Source organism: Patagioenas fasciata, chromosome 30, assembly GCF_037038585.1.
Source record: "Patagioenas fasciata isolate bPatFas1 chromosome 30, bPatFas1.hap1, whole genome shotgun sequence".
NCBI classification, from domain to species: Eukaryota; Metazoa; Chordata; class Aves; order Columbiformes; family Columbidae; genus Patagioenas; species Patagioenas fasciata.
The window spans coordinates 3,401,945-3,419,017 of record NC_092549.1 but is presented as its reverse complement, the minus strand read 5'-3'; the positions used below and the strand labels follow the sequence as shown (position 1 = coordinate 3,419,017).

Here is a 17,073-nt window from a genome sequence, read left to right as displayed (position 1 = left end):
ACAGTCTGGGCTGGAAAGCAGCAGCGCGGCGGAGCTGTGCCGCGGGCAGTGCCCGGCGAGCCGGACATGGCGCCTGACCCGCAGTGACGGCACGGACCAGGGCGGGGGCTCGGCCAGGCCACAGGCCTGCATCTGCTGCACAGCATCCCTGTCCTGGCTCCTGCATCTGCTGCACTGCATCCCTGTCCTGGCTCCTGCATCTACTGCACAGCATCCCTGTCCTGGCTCCTGCATCTGCTGCACAGCATCCCTGTCCTGGCTCCTGCATCCCTGTCCCGGCTCCTGCATCTGCTGCACAGCATCCCTGTGCCAGCTCCTGCATCCCTGTCCCAGCTCCTGCATCTGCTGCACAGTATCCCTGTGCCAGCTCCTGCATCCTTGTCCCAGCTCCACCATCCCTGTCCCAGCTCCTGCATCTGCTGCACAGCATCCCTGGCCCAGCTCCACCATCCCTGTCCCAGCTCCTGCGTCCCTGGCCCAGCTCCACCATCCCTGGCCCAGCTCCACCATCCCTGTCCCAGCTCCTGCATCTGCTGCAGAGCATCCCTGTCCCAGCTCCACCATCCCTGTCCCAGCTCCTGCATCTGCTGCAGAGCATCCCCGTCTCAGCTCCACCATCCCTGTCCCAGCTCCTGCATCTGCTGCAGAGCATCCCTGTCCTAGCTCCACCATCCCTGTCCCAGCTCCACCATCCCTGTCCCAGCTCCTGCATCAATGTCCCAGCTCCTGCATCCCTGTCCCAGCTCCACCATCCCTGTCCTAGCTCCTAAATCCCTGTCCCAGCTCCTGCATCTCCTGCCGAGCATCCCTGTCCCAACTCCTCCATCCCTGTCCCAACTCCTCCATCCCTGTCCCAACTCCTCCATCTGTTCCAGGCCACCCCTTCCCCCAAATCCCACCCTCAGATCCCACCAGGTTTCAGCCACTGTCTTCCTACCCTCTGGCTGTCCCAGCCTCCCCCAGCCGCCCTGCGTGTCCCCTCGCTGTGCTGTCCCTGCTGCTGCCGTCCCACCGTGTCCCCATGCAGCGAGCCATGGCCAGACCTCCACACCGCATTTCAGCAGTGCCACCAGGGCTCGGTGGGTGCCGCGGTCCCCGCGTGGCTGCAGCATCCCCGTGCCCACCCGTGGAGGGGGCAGGACCAGAGGAGGGATCTGCAGGAGCTTAAGCCCACACTCAAACCACACCTTTAAGCTCTTCCAATCGCCCTGAGTCCAAAATCCTTCCAGGACCTGTATGGGGCTAAGCTGGCGCTTCCATGGTGCTTGGCTACTGCTTCCACGGGAGCTTTTGCCCACCGGCCACGCTCATCCCACCAGTGCCCACAGCAGGGACCACACACCACGCGGTCCACAGCCACCACGGGGTCCACAGCCCCCCGGTCCCTCCCCACAGCCCAGGATGCTCTATTCCCCCTGCCCACCCCATCCACGGTGGCCCCCGACCCAGGGCTGCCTGGATGGGAGCCCATTGCATGGTGATGCTTAATTAGCAGGTAGGGAGTGGAGCAGGGCGGCATCGCTCACGCACAGCTTGGAGCCACTCAGTCATCCCAAAGGCATCCGTCCCACAGGGAGGAGCGCCCCGGCCCAGCATGTAAAAGCGGCCCCGCACGCCCGGCTGCCCTGTCGCCTTTGGAGCCTCCTCCGCTCCCGCTCCTCCTCACCGCCGCACGGCCGCAGCGTCATGGCAGGGCACGGCGCCAGCCTGCTCCTGCTCCTGGGTCTCATGCCAGGTAGGCGCCAACAGATCCCCGCTCTCCGACCCGTTCCCGCAGCGATACCACCGAGGACCGAGGGTCCCCGCCCCGCCGTGGGGCTCCCCGGGGTGCGGGATGCACCCCATGGTCAGCAGAGCCCCGGATGCCCACCCATGTCGGAGCATTGAGCCCACCGTGGCGTTTTGCCCCCGATGCAACATCGCAGGACCTGGCGGGCGCTGAACCCCACCAGGACACCTGGTCCCCGGCAGATGGATGCGTCCTGCTCCCTGTTGTTGGTGCTGCCGGGCGCGGGGTTGGGGCGCACGCGGTGCAGGTTTGCGCTGTCCCCGCGCTCCCCGGCCGGTGCGATGGGTGCTGTTCTCTCCCCAGCTCTCCTCCTGGCCGTCAGGATCAACGGCAAGGGCCGGGAGGTGCTGCACTTGGCCAAGGGCGACTCGGTGAAGCTGGGTTGCCCATACGTCCTCGAGCCTGAAGACAACGGTCCCCAGGGCTTGGGCATCGAGTGGATCCAGATCACGCCCGAGCGGCCCAGCCCTGAGAATGTGGTGAGTGTCACCGGTGCCGGCAGCCGCCGTCCCACCGGGCCAGCAGGGCTGGGATGGACCAGCCGGAGCCCAGGAGAGCAGGCAGGGCAGGAACGGTGTGGCAGGGCAGGGAGGAGCAGGCAGAGCAGGCAGCGCCTGGCAGGGCAGGCAGGGACCAGGTCTGGGCAGCACATCTCCCTCCCCAGCCAGCACGCCGGGGTCCCCCACCCGCACCAGCCCTACCCAGTCTCCCCGCTTTCCCCCCACCAGTTCCTGTCCTACCACGACCACCACGTGGACTACGGCAGCGGGTCGGGGCTGCAGGACCGCGTGGCCTTCGTGCAGAAGGACCCCAGCCAGTACGACGCCTCCATCCGCCTGGCCGACCTGCAGGTCTCCGACACCGGCACCTACCAGTGCCGCGTGAAGAAAAACACCGTGGCCGTGCACGAGGTCATCGTCACCGTGCAAGGTGAGCCCGCTCCCCAGTGTCCCCCCTCTCCCGGGTGTCAGCTCTGGCGCTCACAGTGTCCCTCTCCCCACAGATAAGCCAGCACCCCCCCAGTGCTGGATCGAGGGGGAGCTGATTTGGGGGAGCAGCATCCTGCTGAGGTGCTTCAGCCGCGAGACCTCGACCGCCATCAGCTACCAGTGGGCCAAGCTGGCCGATGGCTACGGTGGGGGACACCTGCCCTCCGGCACCATCCAAGGTGGGTTCTGGGGGGGTTGCTGGGTGCAGGGGGTGCTCAGGGGTGGGGGGTCCTGTCTGTGGGCGCACACGAGTCGGTGGGTGCCTGTGGCTGGGTCTGGGTGTACTGTGTTAGTGGGTGGATGTGGCTGCGTGTCCATCTGCATCCCGGTGCCACCGTGTTCCTCAGTGCCCCTGTGCCCCCGTGTCCATCCCTGTCCCCCCCTGTTTGTCCCTGTCCCTGTGTCCCCATGTTCCTCTGTGTCCCTGTTCTCCCGTGTCCATCCCTGTCCCTGTTCTCCCGTGTCCATCCCTGTCCCTGTTTTCCCGTGTCCATCCCTGTTTTCTTGTGTCCATTCCTGTCCCCCCATGTTTGTCCCTGTCCCTGTTTCCCCTTGTCCACTCCTGTCCCTGTTCTCCCATGTCCATCCCCATTCCCCTGTGTCCATCCCTGTCCCTGTTCCCCTGTGTCCATCCCTGTTTCTCCATGTCCATCCCTGTCCCTGTGTCCCATGTCCCTGTGCCCCCTTGTCCCCATTCCCCCATGTCCATTCCTGTCCCTGTTCCCCCATGTCCATCCCTGTTTCTCCATGTCCATCCCTGTCCCTGTGTCTCGTGTCCCTGAGCCCCCATGTCCCCATACCCCCGTGTCCATTCCTGTCCCTGTGTCTCTGTTCCCCCGTGTACATCCCTGTCCCTGTGTCCCATGTCCCTGTGCCCCCATGCCCCCCTTCCCCCATGTCCCTTCCTGTCCTTGTGTCTCTGTTCCCCCATGTGCATCCCTGTCCCTGTTCCCCATGTCCCCACGCCCCTGCGCCCCCACATCCCCTTTCCCCTGCGCCTGAGTCTGACGCCTCCATCTCCCCGCCCCGCAGGACGAGCTCCTGGCGACCTGTTGATCCGTAGCCTGTCGGAGGTGCACGCCGGCATCTACCAGTGCCGCGTCACCAACCGCGTGGGCTACTCCGTGTGCCAGCTCAACGTCAGCCCCGTGCCAAGTAAGTGCCACCGCGGGGGGGACGCGGCGCGGGCTGGGGGGCAGCTGGCTCCGCGCCCAGGGTGCCCGCGGTGGCGCGGTGAGCGGTGGGCAGCCGGCGGGAAGCCGGCGGTGACAGGGTGTGCTCCCGCCGCAGGGGGACGGCAGACGGGCATCATCGTGGGCTCCATCCTGGGCTCGCTGCTGCTCCTCAGCCTGCTGGGGCTGCTCATCTGGGCGCTGATCTGCCGCTACCGCCGGAAGGAATGCCAGCGCGCCTGCAGCGACTGCCGGTGAGCGACGGGGGCGCGGGGCGGGCACGGGGGCACCCGCAGCTGCCACTGGGGCCGATGGGCACTGTGGGTGTCACTGGGAACTGATGGGCATTGCCAGGGACCTTTGGGGGCTGATGGAGACCAATGGACACTGTGGGTGTCACTGGGAACTGATGGGCATTGCCAGGGACCTTTGGGGGCTGATGGAGACCAATGGACACTGTGGGTGTCACTGGGAACTGATGGGCATTGGCAGGGACCTTTGGGGGCTGATGGAGACCAATGGACACTGTGGGTGTCACTGGGAACTGATGGGCATCACTGGGGACTGATGGGCATCACTGGGGACTGATGGGCATCACTGGGGACTGATGGGGACTGATAGGGACTGACGGGCACTGTGGGTGTCACCGGGCACTGATGGGCATCACCGGAGACTGATGGGGACTGATAGGGACCAATGGGCACCTATGGGTGTCACTGGGCACTGATGAGCATCACTGGGGACCGATGGACACTGTGAATGTCACTGGGCACTGATGGGCATCACTAGGGACCGATGGGGACTGATAGGGACCAATGGGCACCTGTTGGTGTCACTGGGCACTGACGGGCATCACTGGGGACCGGTGGAGACCAATGGGTGCTGCTGAGTGCCACCAAGCATTGATGGCCACCGCAGGTCACCTCTGGGTACCACCAGACAGTGATGGGCACCAATGGGCACCACGGGGGACCCCAGTGAGCACCAGCAGGTGCCATCAGGCACCAGTTGGTGCTACTGGGTGTTGATGGGCACCAATAGGCACTGGTGGTGCCAGCGGGCACTGGTTGGCAGTGACAAAAACCAGTGGGGTGCTAAGTAGTGCCACTGAGCATCCGTGGGCACCGAGGGGTGCCAGAGGCACCGGTGCGTGCCGGTGGGGTCCAGTGGGTACCGGTGAGCACCGCCGAGCGCTCACGGTGCCGCGGCGGCTCCCTCTGCCCGCAGGAGCAGCACGGGTGGCACCATGACCCGCACCTGCAACGTCTGCACCCACGGCTACGCGCCCCACGGCATCAGCTACATGCAGTGCCAGCACGGCGACAGCGACGAGCGGGCGGCCGCGCTCATCTGCAACGAGGGCATCCGGCACCAGGTCGCTTGCCCGGCGCTGTAACCCCCACTCCGGCACCACACGCCCGCCTTAAATTCGGCTCCACGGGGGGGGGGGAGCGACACAAACCCGGAGCTGGCGGCGCCGCCGGGATCAGCGCGGAGCCGCCGGGGCTCGCCGTGCAAATTGACGGCAAGAACCAGCTCCCTCCTCCCCCCGGCACAGCTCCAGCAAACCGCGTTTTGGTTCATCCCTCTGGTTGGTTGGTTTTCTTGGTTGTTGGTATTTTTTTGGCCCCTTTTTTTTGTATGTCCCCCCCCCCCCCGGCTCTCGGGGCGGCTCCCGGAGGCTTCCCTGCCTATTTATTTCTCTCCCGCCCATCCGCTCGGCACCGAGCGGGGACGCGACCGCCCCGAATCGCACCCCCCGCCCCATGCACCTCCGGCCCGGCGCCCCCGCATTGGCTTCAGCAATTGGGTGTTTGTTATTCGAGACGAGACGCCGTCGGCACCAGGATTTGCAGTTTGGAAAGAGAAAAACCAAAAAGAAATAAACCAAAGTGACTCCAGCGCTGCCCCTTCGTGTCTCGCCCCGGGCGGGGGGAGGCGGCGCTGGCGCCGCACTCGGGAGGGTCCGGCCTGGGGTGTCGCTGGGGTGTCACGGAGCAGCTGGGCACCCGGCACGTGCGTGTCCCCGCGTCCCCGCTGCTGACACAACCCCGGCACCCACGGGTGTCCCGGGACGTGCCGGGGCTGTGGTGGCTGCTCCCTGTCCCATGCCAGCGCTCACCGCAAAGGTGCCCAGAGCTGGGGTGGCCCAACGCTAAATTTGGTCCTAATTCTAAGCCAGTGTGGCTTGTAATTCAAACCCTAACCCCCCCGCCTAATTTGCACCCTAAAACTGAGCCTAACCTAACAACAACCTCTCACCTGACCCAAATACTAACCCAACATTAGCCCTGGCCCCAGCACTAACCCTAAGCCTCATGTCAGTCCTAACCTCCATGTTAACCCTGACTCAGGTGCCAACTTCAATCCTAATGCTAATCCGAACTCTCCTGCTGAGCCTGACCCTCCCCTAAGCCCAGCCCCACATCAGCCTAGACGTCCATTCTAGTTCAGATGGAGCCTGAACACTAATCCTGACAGCAGGCTTAACCCTGACCCCCGCTTGGTGGGCACTGGGACCCACCGCACTGGAGCTGGGACAACAAGGGCCACACCCTCTGAAGCCCCACCCTCCACAGCCCCGCCCTCCACAGCCCCTCCCTCCACAGCCCCGCCCTCCACAGCCCTGCCCTCTACAACCCCACCCTTAACAGCCACGCCCTCCGAGGCCCCGCCCTTCACAGCCGCGCCCTCCGAGGCCCCGCCCCCCACAGCCACGTCCTTCACGGGCCCGCCCTCCGAGGCCCCGCCCTTCACAGCCACGCCCTCCGAGCCCCCACCCCTGCAGCCCCACCTTTCACAGCCACGCCCTCCGAGGCCACGCCCCCGTGGTCCCGCCCTTCACGGCCCCGTCCTCCGACAGTCCCGCCCTTCACAGCCCCGCCCTTCACAGCCCCGCCCTCCACAGCCACCCCCTTCACAGCCACGTCCTTCACAGCCACGCCCTCCGAGGCCCCGCCCCGCCGGTAGCGCCCGTTGGAGCCGCCAGGGGGTGCGCGCGGCGCGGTTGCCAGGAGACGGCACGCGCGGCCATGGCGCGGTTCGGCGCGGGGCAGGTGGGACCGGGACGGGCCCGGGGCTGCCGCTCCTGCCGGTGCTGCCGCCGGGGCCCCTGCGGGCTCTGACCGGCCCCGCTCTCCCCGCAGTACGAGGACGCCTTCACCCCCCACCGCCTGCAAAACTGGAGCGTGCCCCGGCCCAGCCGGCAGGTACCGCCGGACCGGACACCCCCCGGCTGCGCTCAGCCCCGCACGGACACCCGGGACCCCTCAAAACCCCTCTCGGCCCTGGCCTGGGTGTCCCTGGGACCCCCGCAGCCCCAGCCCAGATACCCTGGGACCCTCTGGGACCCCCTTTAGCCCTGGCCTGCACCCTGGGACCTCCTTTAGCCCTGGCCCGGACCATGGGTTCCCCTTTAGCCCTGGCCTCCACCCTGAGACCCCCCCTTAACCCTGGCCTAGACCCCTGGGACCCTCATTTAGCTCTGGCCTGTACCCTGGGACCCCCCTTTAACTGTGGCCTGGACCCCTGGGACCTCCTTCAGCCCTGGCCTGGACCCCTGGGACCCCCCCTTAACCCCGGCCTAGACCCTCAGACCCCCATTAACCATGGCCTGGACCCCTGGGAGCCCCCTTAACCCCGACCTAGACCCCTGGGACCCCCATTAACCATGGCCTGGACCCCTGGGAGCCCCCTTAACTGTGGCATGGACCCCTGGGACACCCCTTAACCCCAGTCTAGGCCCCTGGGACCCCACTTAACCCCGACCTAGACCCCTGGGACCCCCATTAACCGTGGCCTGGACCCCTGGGACCTCCTTTAGCCCCAGCATAGACCCCCTGGGATCCCCCTTAACTGTGGCCTAGACCCCTGGGACCCCCTCAGCCCCAGCCCTGGGACCCCCTCAGCCCCAGCCCAGAGACCCCTGGGACCCACGGCCATGCACCCACCGCCCCCCACAGCGACCCACGCTGCAGGACGGCCCCACGCAGATCATCACCAACGACCGGGGACACCTGCTCCCCACTGTGCCCCGCTCCCAGGTGAGCCGCACCCACAGACCCGGGGGGGTCCCTTCCTGCCCAAGACCCCCACCAGCTCCTCCTCCTCCTCCTCGCAGGCCTCCCCATGGGGCACGTTTGTGGGGACGTGGGAGATGCCGCCCCGGATCCCCCCGGCCAGGCTGAGCCTGACGTCCCGCTCGGCCGCCGCTGCCGCCCGGCTCACGGCCTGGACCCGCCAGCCCACGGCGCTGCGCCGCGCGTGCAACGGCGTCCGCACCGAGATCACCGGCAAGGTACGGCGACCTGGGGATTGCGCCCTGGCAGATTTCGGGGGGTTTTGTACCCACCTTGGTCCGTGGGTGGAGATGGGGCTGCATGGGGGAGCTGCTGCTCCTTGTGCCGTTCCCTGTGTCCCGTGGGTTATTTCAAGCTTGTTCCTCCCACGTTTGCACCCGCTGGTTGATCCAACCCGGGGTGCTCAAGCACCCAGAGCTTGGGCCACCATGTCCCCTTGTGCTCAGTGTCACCCCAGATCGGGGCTCATCTGCCGGGTGCCCCAGGAGGAGCCCACAAGCCGCCGCTCTCCCCCAAAAGCATCTGAGAACAGGGGCTGCCCTGATGGGTCCCCAACTCCCAGCACCCCATTTCATTCGCCCCATCGCTGCACCGTGGGTTTAACGCTCGTCTCCCCCACGCAGCCCGAGGAGCCTCGGCCAGACAGACAAACCGCCCAGGAGCCTTCGCAAAGGAGCAATCGGGTGCCCAGCGAGGGGACAAAGCTCCGACGCGGGGACACGGGGTCACCCCAAATCTCAGCCTCAAGGGAGCCCAGTCCTGGGGGAGCCACCGCGCCGGGGGTCGCGGCTCCTGGACAGGGTGAGGAAGGGGAGGGCGGCGGAGGAGCCTGAGTCCAGCACCCCACGGCCCACACTTGTGTTTCTGTGGCGATCGGGATAAATAAACCTTTAACCAAATATCATCCCCACGTTTGGTTTGAGCAGCTGAGCCTGGGGATGTTTGGGGGGTGCAGGTGGGACGTGTGCTGTCCCAGCTCATCACGGTTTATCGTGTGCTGGAAATGCGGGTGCAGCGGTGGGGCGGGAGCTGCTCCCCGCTGAGGGGGGGGTTCATCCCTTCCCGAGCGCTCCCCAAAAGGAAATCAGGGCTGTCTGACTCGTGCGCAGCTGGCACATTGCACAGAATAGCTCATCAGCGAGAAGTGGCTTCCACATCAAAGCCATTTCAGCAGCTGCAGGAAGTAATTGGTTTAAAGCTAAAATATACTTATTTTCACCCAGGAAAAGCTCCGTCCTGCTGGGCCACGCGGCTCCACCAACAAGGGTTTGGTGCTTCCTCCACGGTGCTGACAGCTGATCTTCCCCCGCTGTGATTTGATTATGTCCCCTCAGGGCAGCGATGCCGCCGCTAATTAAAGGAGTGGCTGATTAGTCAGGGACGGGGCTCTGATCGGCGCCGCAAGGAAAAGCGATGGCGTGGAAACGAGCACGAGGGATCCCGGAGCACGTTACCGGCTCCTCTCCTGCCACTTCGGGTCTCCATCATAAGGCGGGGAGCAGATGTTCCCCGTAAAGCCGAAATCCTGCCAGTGGGAAGGGGCAGGAGGATGCTGAGCCGGAGCCCAGATTTGCGCTGGGCTGGCAAAGCAAGACAGAGCTTTGCAAAGCTTTGCTGCTGGTGGTAAATGTTAAAAACTGGCCGATTGCAGCAAAAAAGCTCCCAGAACTTGTACCAGTGCAACCACCCGTTGCTCAGGTAGGAAATTGCTTTGCCAAGCAGGTCAGACCCACACCCACCAGCTCCAAATGCTCCAAACAGTTTGTGTTTCCATCACCCGGCTCCTCCGGGAAGTGGTGACTCCCGGAGCCCAAAGCAGAGATGACGGACGTGGAGGATCGAGCTGCTTTATTGCCAAGGTGGGTGAGCGACAAGAGCCGAAACAAGAGCTGGTGGTGACATACGACTGGAAGGAAACGTCCCTCCCTGTTGTGTTGGAGATGGGGAAAACTGGATGTGAAAATTCCCAATGGGGGAAAAGTGGATGTTTTCACTGGCAGGGGCTCCAGCACCCAAATCGGCTGGATTTTGGGGATACTGAACCCTGCACACCCACCCCATGGTGCCGGCGCGGGTCCCGGTGGCACCGGCAGCCCGTTCCCCTCCCGGTGCCGGCGTTGGCAGCGCCGCCCGCTCTCCCCGCTCAATGGAGACGCTTGTCCTGGGCCGAGCCCACACACGCGGCTCCAGCCGTCCCCGAGCCCACTCGGACCCGCGGGGACACAGATCCAGCATTGTCTCCAGCTTGGGGACAGGGCACAGAGAAGAAACGCCCTGGAGTTCGCCGGGAGGAAGGTGGCAGCAACCGAATACGCTGTTAAAAGCCGTTTTTAACTTGTGCCCGGCTTCCCGCAGCTGTGTGGGACAGCAGGGACGGCCCGGCCTGTCCTCCCCGCACCCAGGGGGTCGGCGCGTCCCCCAGGTTAATGAAAAGCAGCTCTGATCTCCCACCTCCCTCTGCAGACTCTTCAGGCCAGGACGGAGCGAATCTTCATAAATGGGGAGGTTGTTGACGGGAGGGTGCGTTCACATGGCGGCGAGGCCGGCGGAGGAGAGCAGGGTCAGGATCAGGACCAGCACCCCGGATTGCTCAACCTGCGTGATCTTGAACCCCTTCCCCAGGTCCCAGGCCTGCGGGAGAGAGGAGACGCAGTGGGTTAATTCCAGGGGCTTGGGGTGTGCAGAAAGGTGCCTCTTTGCAATGAAAGCTTGGAAGAACACCCCAAAAAACAGCCTTTGGACCCCTGGGTACGGCTGCAAGCGCCCGGTATGTGGCTCCGTGCCAAAGGAAGCTCATCCCCCTCCAAACCCCCCTGTTTATCAGCAGAGCCGCCCATGAGCTCCCCCCAATCCCAAAGCAGCAGCTGCTCCCGCTCGCTGCTCTCCCGCTGACAGAAATGGGTTACAAAGCACAGCAGGAGCCGCAGATCCGCAGCAGAGCCCAAGGGGGGGTGAACCGCAGCCACAGCCCCCCCATGGACACCCGTGGGGTGGGTGGGGGCCACACTGAGCCTGGAGGATGGGGGGGATGCTGGAACGCAGCCCGGAGCAGGACGTCCGAGGCTCCCGGGTGGGTTTGCTCTCGTGGGGCTTTGCCCACGCAAACAGGGGTGCTGAAGGTGGTTTGGGGAGGGCACGGCCCCCCCAGCAAGCCCCCGGGCTCCAAACTGGGAGCGCTGGAAGCCGCCAGCACCGCAGCGTGAGCCCACGGCCGCCGCACGTGATGCGGCCCCGAGCAGGAGGATCGTGTCACGCTCCGGGCCAGCTGCCTTTGCTGTTGTGCTCCCGTAAAACCCAACCTCGTCTGGGGCTGCAGAAAACACTAAATAACTCCAAAAAGCAGCACATCTTGTACTGTTCCCAGCAAGAAACTCGCAGCTCTCTCGTCAAACACAGGAAGCTCGGCTGAAGGGAGCTGCCTGTTCCCTCAGCCCAGGGTGAACACGCAGGTTATTCTGTCTCCACCGCTATCTTGGGCTTGGAAACACCGTAAAGCACTTGAAAGGTGACAGCGTGATGAGGGTGAGATAATGAGCCATAGGTGGCCCCTCTGTGGGGCTTTGGGGACACGTCCCTGGCGGTCACGCTGCTATGGGGACACGGGGACACTCCCACCATCTGTGCCACCCTGGGAAGAGCCAGCAGAGCGATGCTCTTTGCACCTTAAACCCACCCAAAATAGCAGCACCTGAGGTGGGTAATTCCCTCGTAGCAAGTGATAGGACAAGAGGAAGCGACCTCAAGTTGCCCAGGGGAGGTTGAGGTTGGATCTGGGGAACAGTTTCTTCCCCAAAGGGCTGTGGGGCATTGGAACAGGCTGCCCAGGGCAGTGCTGGAGTCACCATCCCTGGAGGGTTGGACAGACGGACACGAGGTTCTCGTGGTCATGTGGCAGTGCCAGGGGTGAGGGATCAGTTGGACTTGATCTTAAAGCTCTTTTCCAACCAAAATGTCCCTGTGGTTCGTGATCATGGAAGGGTTTGGGTTGGGAGGGACCTTCAAAGCCATGGGCAGGGACATCTCCAATAGACCAGGGACATCCAACCAGACCAGGTTGCTCAGAGCTGTGCCCAACCCGACCCTGGATGTTCTCAGGGATGGTTCATCCACCACCTCCCTGGGCAACCTGGTTTTCCCACCCTCAGCATCACAAAAGGAGTTTGGAGATGGGATCTTGGGGACGATTTCTTCCCCAAAGGGCTGTGGGTGTTGGAACAGCTGCCCAGGGCAGTGCTGGAGTCACCATCCCTGCAGGGGTTGAAAAGGCGTTTAGATGAGGTTCTCAGGGACATGGGTTAGTGCTGGAGTAAGGTTATGGTGGGACGTGATGATTCTGAGGGTCTCTTACACCCAAAATGATCCTATGATTCTATGAATTCCCCTTTCCCGTGCCCGTTTCCCCCACAGCCGGCGCACAATCCCCTTCCCTCGCAGCCCCGGTTACTCACGAGGTGCCGGATCCCGTTCCAGGTGTGGTAGGAGAAGGGGAAAGCCAGAGCGAACTTGGCGGAGCAGATGAGAGCGGGGCCCAGGCTGAGCGACTTCACCAGGGCCAGGTAGTGCGGAAACTGCTCGGGGAGCAGCAGCGCAGCCACTCCGAACAGGGACACCCCTGCAAAGCCAACGCCGCGGGTCAGGACAGCGGGACCGTCACCGGCCCAACGCCCCAAATCTGGGTCATTCACCAGGGGCTGCGTCGCTCATTCAACACCCAAACCGCCCTGAGCTTATGGAACCGCAGCCAAACCAGCCCCAAATTCAAGGCGAAAGCTGCCGTGGCGTCTCCTCCCCGTTTTTAGGCTGAGAGGGTTTCTCCAGATGGTGCTGCCAAAATAAGGGGAGCGGCGCGGTTCAATAGCGCCTGATTGCGCCATGGCACACGCGCTCGCTCCGGCACCGCGGCTGCGCCCGCGCCGCTCAACCAGCTGCTCCTCAATGGCCTTTGTGTTCACCCGGCAAGAAGCTGCGGTAATTACAGGCCTGACGGAGCGGAGCTGAACTTCCCCCTCCTCCACCCGGCTGCGGCCGCAAAAGTGACGTCCCCTCGTGCTCCATCGGGCCGGGAAGGGGACGGTGTCCCCTATGGCAGGAGGTGATGGAGCGGAGCAGGAAGGTGACAGTGACACTGCCAGCTTGGCGTAATTTTTTAGGATGTTTAAGGATGCTCGGAATATAAGCCCTACTCCAAAAATAAGCCCTAGTTAGAGTTCATTAAAAAATCAATTTAAATAGTGCCCAGGCGGCTATAGGTATAAAAAAGTCAGCATCTTTTGGAGCTAAAATTAATATCGACTCTGTCTTATTTTGGGAGGAAACGGTATTTAGAAGCCAGGGGAAGGCAGAGGAAAAAGTGCAGGGGAAATTTGCTAAAGTGAAGGGGTCAAGGGGAGCAAACGTGCACCCCAAGTCCCAAATCAGCCGGTGGGGGGTGGACGCACCGATGCTGAGCGCCACGCCGGTGCCGCGGTGCGTGATGGACATCACCATGGGCAGGGACCACCTGCAAAACAAGCAACCGCGTCAGCAAAACGCGGGACAGCGCCGGGGCTGCACCCGCAGTTATTTAAGGAATCTGGCTGGAGCAAAAGGGGACGGACGGGGGAATTTGCAGAGGCAGCTCGGGAATGGCAAACGCTGCTGGCGCAGGAAGGGAAAGGCGGCTGCTGAGAGAGGGAGATGAAGCAGGAGATCGTGAGGAACAAAGGGGAAGGGTCTGGGCATTGTGGATAAACGTGACAGAAGTAGCCTCAGAAAAGCCATCGTTTCTCTGAGCAGGGGGCACAGGGACATCGTGCGTCCCTGGGGCCGAGCGGCTCTTACTTGTAGATGGTGACGTGCGGCGACAAGGGCCGATTGGACTTGGTGTTCTTCTCCCAGAAACGCGCCATCTCCTCCTTGGCCGTCGTTCCCATCGGGACGACGCTGCAAAAGGAGCAGAGACGGTGAGGGCACATGGGCAGCGTTTCGGCCCCAGCAGCACCGGGAGATCGGATCGCACGTTACATAACCCCCATCACGGGCAACCTGCTCCTCGCAGCCACGGTAATTGCACACTGCGCCAAATAAAGAGCTCGTAATTTACTGTTCCCTGGATTACACGGTAATTACACTCACAGCCCCGTTTAGCAGAAAATAACTATTTTCCCCCAAACCCGGCAGCGCAAAGCAGGGGAATGAGAGGGTTTCTGCAGCTCCCGGCCTTCCTCGGGTGCAAAGCTGCGGCACGGAGCAGCAGGGGGGTGACAGGGACACCGCCACCCCCTGAAAGACCCTTTGTCCCCAAGCCTCAGGCGGTGCCCTTGTGGTGGCAGGAGGTGGAAAGCACAGAAGCCTCAGGCGGGATCCCACAGGGAAGAGCTCGATCTGTTACTCCAAATAAAACCCAGGACTCACTGTCGCACGGAAAGGCCGGGGCCAAACCGGGCCAGGAGGCATCGCCGAGCGACACATCTGCAAGAGAGGAGAGAGACTTGATGAGCACCAAATAAACACCTGAAAGCACCAGCAACACAAGGCCGGGGAGAGGATCTGCTGCTTTGGCTGTTTGTATCTTAAAATCAATCTTAACACGAGAGATTTGGGCTGTTTCTTGGTGATTTTTCTCTTCCGCTGAGCTCTGAAGCAGAGCCCAGGGGCTCGTTCTCTCCGACACCCTGTAATTAGTGTGCTGAGCTATTTGTCAGGCAGACACAAACAGCGCTCAGCTCACAGCTCCCGCTTCTCGCTGTTGCTACAGCAGTTATTATTATTACAGCGAACGTCCCCGCACGGGCACAACCGCACTCAATGGGGTGACACAGACACCGAGGGCATCACTGTGGGGACAGGGACAAGGACGAGGGGTCAGAACGCTCTGCAGCGCAGCCACAAGCGCTAATTAATCCTCTCAAACACACAAGCGTCTGCGCCAGCGTCCCCCGCTGTTTCGTTAGCGATTAACGAAGCTCCGCGGCTCTCCAGTCGCCCTCTAGCCGAGGACGCGGGGGGGGAAACATCTGGCGGTCAGCTGTGCACCAGGTGTGAATCCAAAACAAAAGGCATTATTATTAACCGCCCCAGGTTCCTGTGTAAATGATCGGGAGGATGTTTCCCTTCCAATTCCTCCCAAGGCCGGAGTTGAAACGCTGCAGGTTTTTTGGAAAGCGACGCAGCAGGACGCGGTGATTTTCAGCAACCACCCCCATATTCGGGCAGGGGGGAGGAGGAGGACGACAAATCTCTGCCTGCAGAGCATTAATGATTTATGCCCCTTGCTTCTCCCCCCCTCAGTCCTCTTCTCCCTCTTCTCCAGATTAAAAGGCCCGACCTACTTCACCCCCCTTCTCATAGAAGCCGCTCGGCGCCTCTTCTGGGACGAGGGGGGGTTGGCTCCAAATCACACACGATATTCAAAGCAATAACAAAATTCACAGCGTATTTGCATTTTTTCAAAGCTAAGCTCCCCAGCAAGAACTCCTCATCTTCTTGGCTCCATTTGGGGATTTTTTGGGGTTGTTTTTTTTAGCTGCAAAGCGCAACGAGCATCACTGGCAAAGCGCAGCCCCCGCAGCGAAGCAATCGAGGTCGCTCCGCGCCCAGGACCTGTCCTCTTCATTATTTATCACGCCCTAAGTCATTGTGCCTTTCTCCGTCCATTAACTTGCATTTCCTTCCAGATCACTGCCAAACATGTTTTTTTAAAGAGAATCAGCCCTAAAAGAGGATCCTCCGGGCTGAGAGCTCCATGAGGATGGGGTGAAGGCTCCAGGGGTGCCAATTATCGGGGAGCTCATAGCTGGGGAAGCAGCTCAAACCAGACGGACACAAAAGCAGTGGCAGCACAGCCGGAGCTGCAGCCACCCCGGGGGACACCGGCAGCGACAGGGACATCTCTGGAGCGGCATCACCTCGACAGACGTTCACCCTGCAAGACAAGTCTATAAACATCACTTGGATGTCATCACGGAGGAGGCAAACGAGGAGCGATCGTGGGTGCTTTTTGATCTGCCAGGCTGCAGCAGATCCCGCCTTCAAACAAACCTGTGCAAGCAACAAAGCGCGTCCCACAAATGCCTGACAGCTCCGGCTAAAAGGGAATAAATTAAGGGAATAAAACCCCAAAGTGTGGCTGCGCGTTGACATCAAAGGGAGCGCTGGGGAGGGGACAAAACTCCTCGGGATGACGGGGGGACATGGAAGAGGCACCTTCGGGCCTGGCAAACACCGGGCGCTTCCCCACGGGGAGACCGGAGGGAGCGGCCCCGGGGCTGTGGTGGCTCCGGGGGCCGTTACCCGCAGCCCGGCCGGGGCAGGAACCGCCCCCGGGGCACCCAGGGCCCGGCCCGCCCGTGGCTCCGGGCCGCCCACCCCCCCGCGGCTCCGTCCCCTCCCGGCGGCACCCGGGGACACCCGGGGACACCCGGTGACACCGGGGACACCCGGGACACCCGGCCCAGCCGTCCCGTCCCCGCCCGGGGCCGCGGGTCCCTCCCCGGAGTCACCTCAACGCCAGCGCCGCCATCTTGGAGCGCCCCGCACGCCGGAAGCGGCCGTGACGCACTTCCGCCGCCGGGGCCGCCCGGTAGCGGCTGGGTGTCACCGATACCCGCTGGGTGTCACCGGTACCCCGGGGCCGCTCGTTGTCCCTCGTTATCACCACAACTGCCCGTTACCCCCCCGGGGGTGCCCGTTATCACCACAACTGCCCGTTACCCCCCCCGCCCCGGGGATGCCCGTTAAGCGCTTCCGCCGAGGGTTCCCGTTACCCCGCCGGGACTGCCCGGTTCTCCGGGGACAGCAGGACGGGGCTCCCCGGGACCCTCTCGCCGGTGGAGGGAGTTGAAGCAGAACGATCTCCCGTCCTTGTCCTCGGGGTGAAAAACCCGTGGAGGGGACACGGCGGTGGCACCGGGACGGGAGGGGACACACCGGTGGCACCAGGACAGGAGGGGACACACCGGTGGCCACAGGATCGGAGGGGACACAGCGGTGGCATCGGGACAGGAAGGGACACATCGGTGGCACTGGGACGGGAGGGGACATACCGGTGGCCCCAGGACCGGAGG

General features: G+C 63.1%; 3 protein-coding genes across 3 annotated transcripts; 2 read left to right on the top strand and 1 right to left on the bottom strand.

Moving 5' to 3' along the window:
• Positions 1-1,505: 1,505 nt before the first annotated feature.
• VSIG8 (V-set and immunoglobulin domain containing 8) lies at positions 1,506-5,841 on the top strand. The gene is made up of 7 exons (XM_065857658.2): positions 1,506-1,735; positions 2,093-2,268; positions 2,518-2,719; positions 2,793-2,957; positions 3,811-3,933; positions 4,051-4,204; positions 5,178-5,841. The coding sequence occupies exons 1-7, from the start codon at positions 1,687-1,689 to the stop codon at positions 5,344-5,346; spliced, it is 1,038 nt and encodes a 345-aa protein (XP_065713730.1). The 5' UTR covers positions 1,506-1,686; the 3' UTR covers positions 5,347-5,841.
• A 1,068-nt stretch (positions 5,842-6,909) lies between these two features.
• CFAP126 (cilia and flagella associated protein 126) lies at positions 6,910-8,928 on the top strand. The gene is made up of 5 exons (XM_065857688.2): positions 6,910-7,006; positions 7,097-7,159; positions 7,913-7,993; positions 8,071-8,247; positions 8,653-8,928. Exons 1-5 carry the CDS (start codon positions 6,983-6,985, stop codon positions 8,860-8,862), a joined length of 555 nt encoding a protein of 184 aa, XP_065713760.1. The 5' UTR covers positions 6,910-6,982; the 3' UTR covers positions 8,863-8,928.
• A 932-nt stretch (positions 8,929-9,860) lies between these two features.
• On the bottom strand, positions 9,861-16,593 carry SDHC (succinate dehydrogenase complex subunit C). Its single transcript, XM_065857692.2, has 6 exons — positions 16,510-16,593; positions 14,423-14,479; positions 13,850-13,951; positions 13,468-13,529; positions 12,478-12,641; positions 9,861-10,660 (listed from the first exon to the last, which is right to left on the bottom strand). The coding sequence occupies exons 1-6, from the start codon at positions 16,527-16,529 to the stop codon at positions 10,556-10,558; spliced, it is 510 nt and encodes a 169-aa protein (XP_065713764.1). The 5' UTR covers positions 16,530-16,593; the 3' UTR covers positions 9,861-10,555.
• Between the last annotated feature and the right edge of the window lie 480 nt (positions 16,594-17,073).

Excerpts from the sequence above, each read along its gene's own strand:
- SDHC (XM_065857692.2), bottom strand. The coding sequence starts at position 16,529 with ATGGCGGCGCTGGCGTTGAG. Across the intron at positions 13,530-13,849 it reads CCGCACGTCACCATCTACAA|GTGGTCCCTGCCCATGGTGA; the intron begins GTAAGAGCCGCT and ends CTTGTTTTGCAG. Across the intron at positions 12,642-13,467 it reads CGGCGTGGCGCTCAGCATCG|GGGTGTCCCTGTTCGGAGTG; the intron begins GTGCGTCCACCC and ends TTGGCTTTGCAG.
- CFAP126 (XM_065857688.2), top strand. The coding sequence starts at position 6,983 with ATGGCGCGGTTCGGCGCGGGGCAG. Across the intron at positions 7,007-7,096 it reads CGCGGTTCGGCGCGGGGCAG|TACGAGGACGCCTTCACCCC; the intron begins GTGGGACCGGGA and ends CTCTCCCCGCAG. Across the intron at positions 7,994-8,070 it reads CCACTGTGCCCCGCTCCCAG|GCCTCCCCATGGGGCACGTT; the intron begins GTGAGCCGCACC and ends TCCTCCTCGCAG.
- VSIG8 (XM_065857658.2), top strand. The coding sequence starts at position 1,687 with ATGGCAGGGCACGGCGCCAGCCTGCTCCTGCTCCTGGGTCTCATGCCA. Across the intron at positions 2,269-2,517 it reads GGCCCAGCCCTGAGAATGTG|TTCCTGTCCTACCACGACCA; the intron begins GTGAGTGTCACC and ends TCCCCCCACCAG. Across the intron at positions 4,205-5,177 it reads CGCGCCTGCAGCGACTGCCG|GAGCAGCACGGGTGGCACCA; the intron begins GTGAGCGACGGG and ends CTCTGCCCGCAG.